This window comes from Balaenoptera ricei, chromosome 15, assembly GCF_028023285.1.
Source record: "Balaenoptera ricei isolate mBalRic1 chromosome 15, mBalRic1.hap2, whole genome shotgun sequence".
Classification (NCBI taxonomy): Eukaryota; Metazoa; Chordata; class Mammalia; order Artiodactyla; family Balaenopteridae; genus Balaenoptera; species Balaenoptera ricei.
This window is the reverse complement of record NC_082653.1, coordinates 6,686,048-6,696,274: the sequence shown is the minus strand read 5'-3', so window position 1 is coordinate 6,696,274 and position 10,227 is coordinate 6,686,048. Positions and strand designations below refer to the sequence as shown.

The 10,227-nt window shown below is 42.8% G+C and overlaps 1 protein-coding gene across 1 annotated transcript; it reads right to left on the bottom strand.

Annotated features, from left to right (window-relative positions):
- Window positions 1-4,019: 4,019 nt before the first annotated feature.
- Window positions 4,020-9,634, bottom strand: CBLN4 (cerebellin 4 precursor). The gene is made up of 3 exons (XM_059897210.1): window positions 9,344-9,634; window positions 6,277-6,393; window positions 4,020-4,344 (listed from the first exon to the last, which is right to left on the bottom strand). The coding sequence occupies exons 1-3, from the start codon at window positions 9,632-9,634 to the stop codon at window positions 4,147-4,149; spliced, it is 606 nt and encodes a 201-aa protein (XP_059753193.1). The 3' UTR covers window positions 4,020-4,146.
- Between the last annotated feature and the right edge of the window lie 593 nt (window positions 9,635-10,227).

The following is a 10,227-nucleotide window of genomic DNA, read 5'->3' as shown; positions in this document are numbered from 1 at the left end:
GCTAGGAAAGAAAACCACTGAATGCACAGGTCATTTTAAGCCACGTTTTCCTCCTGTCCTGAAGAAAAAAACGTAATGTGAAAATAGTGACTCAGCCTGCATTAATTTCCCTGCATTTTCTTCCCGTTACTGATTGTACCTTGACATCCAAGCTGAAACGTGATAACACAACAAACCGAAACAAGCAAACAAAAAAAAAAAAAACCACAACAACAACAACAGAAAAAAACCAACAGGAGAGACACAAAGTCCATTTCTCTACCCTTAACTCTGAGCCACAACAGTTACTTGTCAGAGCTCCCCATCCTCCCAGGGAGCTAGCAAACTGATGCCCTCTGAGGTTCTGTCAAAAATTCCAGTTCCTGGAAAGTCAGAGGGTCAAAATTTATGCTCTCAAGGTAACTCCATGGGAAATAAAGACTTCCTTAGTTCAGTACCTATGACAATATATTTTCTCATTATAAATATCACCAATTGGACCTAAAAATTGTTGAGAAAGCCTTCTGCCCTTGAATGAATTTTAAACGTACTTTCTAGTCTACTGGAAATTGCTGGCATCATGGATCCTTCTGAATATATTCTCCCATTCTCATTCTCTCTCTCCCTCTCTCTCTCTCACACACACACACACAAACACACACACTTTATTAAGTTGAACAATGTCTTCTGAAGCCAAATGCCAAGTATACTTAGACAGAGACCCTACAATCCCTGGAGAAGGATCACTTCAGTCACAAAGAAAAGCAAGATGTAGCTACATCTTTATTTCAGAACAAATGCTGACAAAATAAGGACTGTCACTAAGGGTTTTCTTTCTTCACAGGACGCCACTTTCTGTGGGTGACCTACCTTCGTCTTCACACCAGGTCTCTCACGTCTTTCCTGGAGGTGAGGTCTTCCTGCAGCCCTTCCTCTGCACAAAATGGCCAACACTCCCTCCAGCCTTTTCTCATCACAGAGCGAGAGTCTCGTGCTTACCTGCATGAAGGTCTCGTGCTCACTGCCTTGGGCTCCCCGAGTTTAAAACAGGAAGGATCATGAGAGTACATGGACTCCGGGGTCACTGCAAAGAACACGCCCCGCCCCGGGACGTACTGAGGTAGTAAGAATCACCTGGGGGATTTGTTACACCTGGCGGAAGCCTAGCAGGTGATTCTGATGCAGGTGGTCTGTGGGTTTTACTTGAAGACAGAGCTTCGTAAACTGTACCCTGCCTGAGAACCATGGGGATGGGAGGGGCAGAAGATCTTGTTAAAGATATAGATTCTGACTCAGTAGGTCTGGGGTGAGTCTAAACCCCACCTGGGTTTCTAACAAGCCCCCATGATATGGACGCTACTGGTCCACAGACCACGCTTTGTGATGGGAGGTCTCGCCATTCAAAGTGTGATACCCAGGCCAGCAGCACTGACACCATCTGGGGGCTTGTTAAAAATGCACACGCTCGGGTCCCCTTCCAGACCTACTGCACTAGAATCTACATTTTATCAAGATTCCCCCCAGTGATTCTTACACATCTTCTTAGTTTGAGAAGATGACATAGGAGAACTTCAGGATCAAATTCACAGAGAAGTTGTTTTCCGAGAAAGGTCAGAGAAGACCAAGAGCCACAAAAAATATATATATATTTTTTTGATTCTATGCCATTTGAAACCCAGATTAAAGGTAGGCCTGTATTAGAGGGGACAGAGTAACCTATTTAGAAACCAACTTCTGAAACCCCACTTCCCTCCCTACCAAAGAAAACCACAAGAATTCAACTTGAGCTCCACAGCTCTGAATGTGAACAGCTCTCACATGCTATCACCTCTCCTTGTTTTCATTACTTCTCTCTGGTCATTAGGTCAACCAATTGGGGGACCAATGGATTACCATCGTTCTGGAGACAGATGGTTTGGATGGTAAATGTAGATTGGTAAAGCCCAGTACCCTCAGTCAGAAGGCCAAGTAGAACCATACTTTTCGACCTCTATTGCTCCTTATGAAGATTCTGGCTGTGTTTGCTGTCTAGGGAGGTCTAAAAAGGGCAGATGTAACCACTTCTATAAACTCAGTACCTAGCAAAGCATGTAACACATTATAAGGATAATTTAAGCAATATTGGTTGAAGCTGTTTATTCTAAGAATCAAAAAAGTAACTTGCTAAAAAAGTAAAAACCAAAAGAAGACATTCAGCTATCCAGGTTTCTAGAAACCAAAAAGAATGGGGAAAACAGCCTTAAGTCCAAAACAAACAAAGAAAAGAAAGAATTAAAACAAAATTTTAACTAGATAATCAGGCTCTAACAGAATCTAGGATCAGCAGAAGCCCCCAAAAGCACTTGGAATCGGGGAGGTCCTATGTTTAAGCTCCTTATTTCCTTCAGTTTTGTTTTCTTGGAGCAGACAGTTTTCCCGTGATGAATGAATATTTTGACTTGGTGATTAATCACAGCTATACTGGAAGACCTGCCTGCATGTTTCCTCCCACAGAATCCTGCAACAGCTTCCTCGATGCCACAAACTGCAAAAGGGGGGCTCCCAAAATTGTTTTAATTGACAACCAACCAGGAAGTTGAGCATGGAAATCTCCACATGAGACATCTATAATTATAGTTCCTCCTAAAAAGAAATGGGCCATCTTCTGTTTGTCCTTTAATGTTGAGAAAAGGGCAGAATTTTTCCCCAAAGTCTTTAGTTTGAAAATATTGGTCTTTATATGCATCACCACTCATTCTTTCCCTGAGTCCTTCATGATGCTTTAGGGGAGCTTTTAAAACTTAACTTCCTAACAGTAAGTCCTTCTGAAAGGAGCGTTTCCTAAATTCATTGATCCTCTTTTGCCAAGCTCACTGGATCTGGACAAATTAAACATAGTAAAGATTTCCTATGCCAGTTCAGAGTACATTCTCTAAAAATTCAGAAAGCTTTTCTTAAACTCCAAGACAAAGAAATGAGAGAAAGGTAGGAAGGACAGGAGCGAGGAAGGGTTGGTGAGAGAGAGAGAATAAATCATGTAAAATATATATTTCCAAATCCGAAAGGACAAAACAATTCAACTAACATATATTAACTTTTATTCTATAACAGAGACATAAATAATTTTATGAATTCATATGACCTATACAAAGACAAAATAAGATATTGCACTAAGTTTAGCTTGGGCTATTTGGATTTCGTATTAACTAAACAGATAAATCTATACAATTTAAGGAGTTAAGGCAAAACCAGATGATACTTCAAACACAACAGGAGGTTTGAAAAATAGGTGTAATTAAAAACAAGGGCATCCCATCTCCAGTTAATAAAGTGGTCACGTCTAAGGGGAAAAAAAATCCCTTAGGTTCTTAAAAAGTGGTTATTATCAATCACGTTAATTAAAGTGAGAAATAAAGTGTAAGATTTCCCGTGGAGGAGAGCTGTTTAGCGGAGGTTTGACGATGGAGCACTTAGAATTCGGGTAAGCAACTTTTTCCTTGTTAGATTTATGATCTATTCTTCCTATTAGAAAATATAATTTGGAAAATATGACTCTTTCACATATATAATTAAAATACAACTATGAAGCATTTTTTTTAAAGGGAAGTCCTGATGGTGACCTCATAGAGTAAATTTGCAGACAAGCCATTACCCTATTTGTAGAGAAGACACAAAGCCAGCAGTTACCTTAAGAAAACCCAAAAAAACGAATTCCAAAGCAGTAAAAATAAGTGAAACCAGTATATCAACACAGCACACAATTCTTTGGCAGTATCACACAAATCGTTGATTGAAGTCAGAACTTTTATACAGTTCTCTAATTCTCAGACCCGGTTGCCGGTCTTTGAAAACTAACTAAATAAAATGCCACATCTGCAACGAATTCAGTTAATTCCAGGAAATTAAATTCAGAATAAACCTTGCAGACAGCTCTGAACTGTTACACTTAAGCATAGATGGGTATCAACCGCTGTGAGTCTCGATCCAAGTACACGGAAACGCACACGCACAAAAATAATCTGTGGAGCTCAGTACTGCTTCAGACAGGCCTAGCATCCTTACAGAGAATCCATATTCACCCATGAGAAACCAGGAAAAGACATCAATCCGATGATGAGGAAATGATCTTCCAGGAACTCAGGGGTGGGCCGCCCCTCACCTGGGTGAACATCGCGAAGAAATCAAATTCTATAGGGGGAACACGAGAAAGCCAGAGAACGTGGAATACTGCCAGCCTCCGACCAAGTTACCTTTCTCCAGTTTTAGGTAAACCTTATCCTCTTTATCCAGGTAGAGCAGGACCCCATTCGTGGCAGCCTCACGTGTAACGTCTTTATCCCCAGCGAAGGCAGATATTACTGGTTTTCCATTTAACATCAGGTTAACCTACAAGGAAAAAAAAAAGCACTGAAAAATCTCTCTCTAAAGTCAAAACAAATGAATGAATAAAACAAAACAGAAACAGACTCACAGTTACAGAGAACAAACTAGGGTTACCAGTGAGGGGAGGGAAGTGGGAGAGGAAGGTAGGGGTAGGGAATTAAGAAGTAAAAATCACTATGTATCAAATAAATAGGCTACAAGGATATATTATTGCACAGCACAGGGAAATACAGACATTATTTTATAATAGCTTTAAATGGAATATAATCTATAAAAATGTTGACTCACTATGTTGTACACCTGAAACTAATATTGTGGATGAAAGAAAGAAAAGAAAAGAGAAAGAAAGAAAGGAAGTCAAAGCATCTATGAGGGGCAGGGGGTAAAAAATAATGTCTAAAATGACCAACCTGGTAAAATAACTGATGTTCAGTAAATATATCCCTTTCCTTTCAGATTAGCAGATAGTGGTGGCTAGGCTTAGTATGATCTTACCGAGCTGATCTTTTTTAATTAAAAAAAATTTTTTTTTTAATTTCTCCCATAGAAATTTCCTTAAATGCTCACAGAAGAATACCATCCATGGAGAGCAACCTAGCCATGTGAAAACTGGCTTCCCTTCGGCACATAACTTAAGCCTACTATTGAATACTTTATTTACCTCTTGTATTCAGTAGCAAGATTTTGGCAATGACGTGAGCCTGTGGCTTCCCAGTACATTAGCAAAAAGAGCCCCAGTGCCCTTTGCTCTGAGAAACCCAGGTACAGCAAGGTTCTACTAACATCCTTGCAGGTTTACTGTACCGCTGAGACATGCAGAGTGCTAAAAATCAGTTGAAATTATGGAATATGTGTGTTGTGATTTCTTCATTTTCCCTGATAAGAAATGTGTATTAAAAATAATAATCACCACTACCACTGAAGATTTTAATGATGGATAATTACCACAGAATCAAATCTAATTTATTCCCTTCTCTCCATACTACAATTCTGATTATACTGTGTTAAACATTACAAAAATTTCTAAATGTTGGGGCTTGGGAAAAGCTTTTCCATGGAAGTAAATTTGTTTACTAAATATTCATTCCTTTTATGTTAAAAATAATATTGAATAAATTAAATCTGAGGCCTATCAATTTATCCATTCACTAGGATATGTAAAAGTAGTAGATGAGTGTGTAATCTATCATTCACATGGACATAGTATACAATACAAACATTGAACATATGATAAAAAGTTATCCTAGAATTCCATAGACATGTATTGGTGTTATTGGGTGCTGGCATATTAGAATACTATAGGAACTAGCTTCATCACTGTCCTTGAGTGTAAACTCAAGCCCGTTCCTTAGAAAGCACAACACAAAATATATTAACTGTGAAACTGCAATTGGTAAGAATCCACCAACATCAGAGTAACTGAGGATAAACTACTTAGAGGATAAGCACAGCACATCGTTTCTTTAAAAGTATATTGAATAACTGTTCCTTCATAGATTTATTCTCAGTCGTTAACTGTAGCTCATAATTTTAATGATGACAGCAAATTTGTTTTAATTATTTAGTAGTTACTTGTAAAGCTCTGATAGTCTTACTAGTTTTTTTCTTACAAATTCAGGTAATTTTTGCACATGCGTTAAAAGCAACCAAGATCTTATAAAGAGATTTGTGTCACTGAATTTTTACTAAGCAATATTTTTTAAGTGACATTGTTATTAAGGTAATAAGTTCAATTGCTTATTCTTCTATATGCTTCTTGTCACATGCCTTAATAGATGTTATTGGAAATTAAGTGTTTTAAAAATAAACTACTATAAAGATGGTTGTTTATTTTTACAATGAAAACACATCTTTGGATAAATACTTAAATACATAACCCACTGCTGATAAACACTGTCGCTTGAGGGTACAGAGGGAACAGGTCGAAAGACATACCTGGATTGTTTGGCTCTGGTAGACTTTAATTACGTGAAAACTGAAACTGTAAATTCCTTTCCTTGGTGCTACAAAGACAGACTCCAGGGTGAAAAAATTACCCACATTTACTAGGATCTACAAATAAAAAGAATAAACAACAGTCAATTATTACAATATTCTCTTCTGTAAGTAAAATAAGTTTTCCTCCTTCCTTTTTCTTTTCCTTTCTTTTTTCTTTCTTTCTTAAGAAAGAAAACTAACTTTTAAAACCATGGAAAATAAAACATTGAGTTCTATTCCTTCTTTCTTTAGTGACTTGGAAAACAGATTTGTATATTGGAAGGTTCTTCTGTCTTTTAAATGGTATAAGAAAAAATAAAGTGACAGCTTTGTAGTCATGCCTCAATTCCAGCAAGGCCCAATGGCTCTGGAAACATCCAGAAACATGTGAGGGCTTATAAATATTAGCTTTACCTTGAGAGTCAAATAAAAGGCTTCTGCCACATATTTACGCGCCCACCCTCTACGAGCCTTCACAGTGTCCAGAGGTGACGTGTCCAAGCCAGCCAACTGGGATCCACGGGCTCTCTGCAGCCATTTCCGGACACACCACACAGAGGCCTGGACACTCCCTCCACCGTGTGACATAATCCATGACAATGAACAACAGTTGGTACACAGAGTAAGCTGAATGCCCAGCCCTCCTCTGAGGCTCCGACAAACCTCTGCTAAGCCCCACGGCCATTTGTTTCATTCCTATGCCATCCAGGCCTGAATTAGAATATTTTGGCAATGACTCAGCCTTTGCAGGCTGCCAAAGGGTAGAGACTGTGAAACAGGTGGCCTTCTTGTGTTCCTCCCACTGTTATCCGTCATCCATTCCCTTATCAATCACCTGCTCTTCATTTAAAGTTCAAGGGGCAAAAACAAAGAGTGGAATAAAGCACTGGTTCCCCAGAAAACAACAGTGCATTCTGTATTCTGAGATGTTCGGCTTGATTCTACTGGTTATGAAATTAGCTCTGAATTTCAATAAGTGACCTCATAAGCTAAATGTCACATAGGTATGACCCTTCCTATGAAGAAGAGCAGGAGAATGTATGTGTGTGTGTATTGCAGGGGCGGAGGGCAGGATATAACTAGGGTTTCTTCCATTTCTCTCCAGGAAATAAACCTATAAGTGGCATTCAAAAAAATCAGATGTCCTTATAAAGATACATTTCCCCTATATCAATGGCAATCTGCTACTATCTCTTTTAAACACTACATTCATGCTAATATTAAGCCCTTTGCATAATTCCCTAAAGACATACTATTGCCTGTGAGCAGTGCACCAGAATTATAGTGATGGTCAGGTAGATGTACCAGGCTCAACCCCCAAATTAAAATGTATGTTTGTGTATCATTTTATTCTGAGGTTACACCTTTTTCCAAGTAAGCATCAGATTTCTTTCTCTGACCCGATGATCAATGGTCTTTCAACAACAAATCACAAGCTATGCAATAATTCCTAACAGAGATTTTACAAAGATTTGTTTAAGCACATTTAAAATAATCTGAGGTACTTAGCAGGGACTTCCTGAATCAGATACAAGTAGCATAATTCATTAGCAATAATGGAACGGGCTGATTAGTGTTGACTACACGTAAGGCTGGATGTTGACTCCACATTGTAATTAGAGCATCCAGGCACATCCAGATTTGTAACGAAATGTGTCTTGTTGTCTCTAAGATGCATGGGCACCCGAAACAGAAGAACAAACCCTTCTCCTCTTCTGACACAAAGGTCACTGAAAAGAATGCACTGTACAGAGGATAGTGCTATGTCCACAGCACTTAATTAATGCATTGACATACAAACCAGGGGTCCTGCTAGACTTCATTTCCATCAAGATGGAAAATAGTGCACCAAAACCCCAAAGGGGCTGCTTAGTTCTTTTAAAATGATGGCTATTCAATAGGAAGCCCCAGAGAGGCATTCTCTGTCTTTGGCCAGCTGGAGGGTATATTACTTAGGAACAATTAAGTAAGGAATAGAAATGTCACCTCATCCCTTCCCTGGCACGTCCTGCAGCACCACTTAACCTGTGCTCTCGCCCATGCGGCACACAACTGTGAACTACACATACGACTTTGGAATTTAAAAGACTCTGGGTGCTGTTGACGTTGAAATGATACCCCTGGAGTCTGATTTCAGTTTTAAGACGCCTTGCTAAGCTGATATCCTGGAGTTTCTCATCAGCCAAACCCCAGAGCTCCAGATCGCTAAAAAAAAAAAAAACCCACAGCTTTCATCAGTTCCTCCCCCACCCCCTATCCTCAGCCCCCAAGTCTGTCTTTCCCCACTAATTTGCATGTCTCTGGAAGGACCGGAGCAGGGGAAGGGAGAACGGGTCCCCAGCGCTTCCCTACGGGAGCTCAGTGCAGCTGCCCGATTCCTTTTCCTCTCCTTCTCTCAACTTTTCTCCAAGTAGCAGAGAAGGGCTTTCCGCTACAGCGGTACCTGCAATGTATGTGGGGATCCTGGCGGCGGAAAGGTGGGCGAGATGAGACCGGGGCCACAGCTTCCCACACTCTCCAGCCACCCGCGAGATCTCTGCAGAGATCTCTTTGGGGAGCCCCCGGAGCTCTCTTTGGGGAGACGCTTCTCCACCTGGGAGAAACAAATCATTTATCCAGCATCAGAGAGAGTACTGTGCCCGAGAACGGCCTCGGCGGCACCCGCAGAGGAGTCTGAGCCAGGGGGCCGAGCTCTGGCCAAGAGATGGCGAGGTCCAGGGACCAGGATCCTGCCAGCTCCTATGGACCTGTTGCTGTTAAACTTGTGCTGAGCTCTCGACGCCCGGCCCTACACGCCCGGCCTCTCTCCCACCACCCCAGCAGCTCGTCCGGAGGCCAAGAGGGAATGGGGGCGGGGTGGCGGCGGGAGAGACATCAGAAGTTTCAGACCAAGACCTTTGAGGAGGCGAGTGCCGAAACGATCCCCCAAATCGCAATCAGAGCAGCTGAACCCGGGCCTGAGCTGCCTGGACATCGCCCCTCCCGCCACCGGACTCCTGACACCCCGCGTCCCTCGGGGTCTGACCTGATCGAAGTAAATGATGCGCGTCTTGTTGCTCATCTCCGACGGCTCGTGGTTGGTGCTACGCACCGCCGAGAAGGCGACCTTGGAGTTCGCCGCCCGGACCGAGATCCCCAGAGGGGAGGAAGAGGAGCCCTTGGAGTCCGTGGCCGGGTTCGAGTCGCACACCACGAGGCACTTGCCTTCCAGCACGATGGGCTCCGTGTCGTTCTGCGCCCAGACGGGCAGCCCGGGCAGAGTGAGGGCCAGCAGCACAGCCGGCACCACGGACAGCGCCCGGCCCCCGGAGCCCATGGTGAGCCTCGTGGCCAGCCGGCGGGCGCTTCTGCTCGCCCGCGTCGCCTCCTACCCCGCGACCCCGGAGCTCGGCAAGATGCCCGTGGCTAGATCGACAGCGCTGCGGGAACGGCGGCGGCGGCGCGCACACTTCCAATCCTGTGGTTTGAAGTCAAAGTCTCCCCTCGCGCTCTCTCGCTGGCTCTGCTACCTTTGTCCTTTAAGGAGCTCATGCAGAACCCCCTATACCCCACCCTCCTCCGCCCAAGAATCAGCCCTGCCTGGGGCCCCTGCACCCACCCTTGTTCCTAGACATCTAAAAGTCACCAAACCCTCACATTCACACCTCAAAGAGGAAAATGATAAATTCTCACCCCAAACCCAAGCACCCCCGGGTGAACCACGAAGCAGGAAAAACGAAGGGGACTCAGAGAAGCCACGGGGACGGTGGATGCCGAGCGGTGCCGGTGTCGGTCCAGTACGTGTCTGGCTCGCGGCAGGGACGAATTACAGAAGCAGAAGGTGTTTCCCGGATTGGGAAGAACGCGAGGCTGTGTTCACGGCCAGGTCTCCGGCGACTCTCAATTTCGCTTAGCCAAAAATTCCCCAGA

Coding starts and splice junctions, on each gene's coding strand:
- CBLN4 (XM_059897210.1), bottom strand. CDS start 9,634: ATGGGCTCCGGGGGCCGGGCGCTGTCCGTGGTGCCGGCTGTGCTGCTG. Junction 6,394..9,343: donor GCATCATTTACTTCGATCAG/GTCAGACCCCGA, acceptor TTTTATTTGTAG/ATCCTAGTAAATGTGGGTAA. Junction 4,345..6,276: donor ACCAGAGCCAAACAATCCAG/GTATGTCTTTCG, acceptor TTTTCCTTGTAG/GTTAACCTGATGTTAAATGG.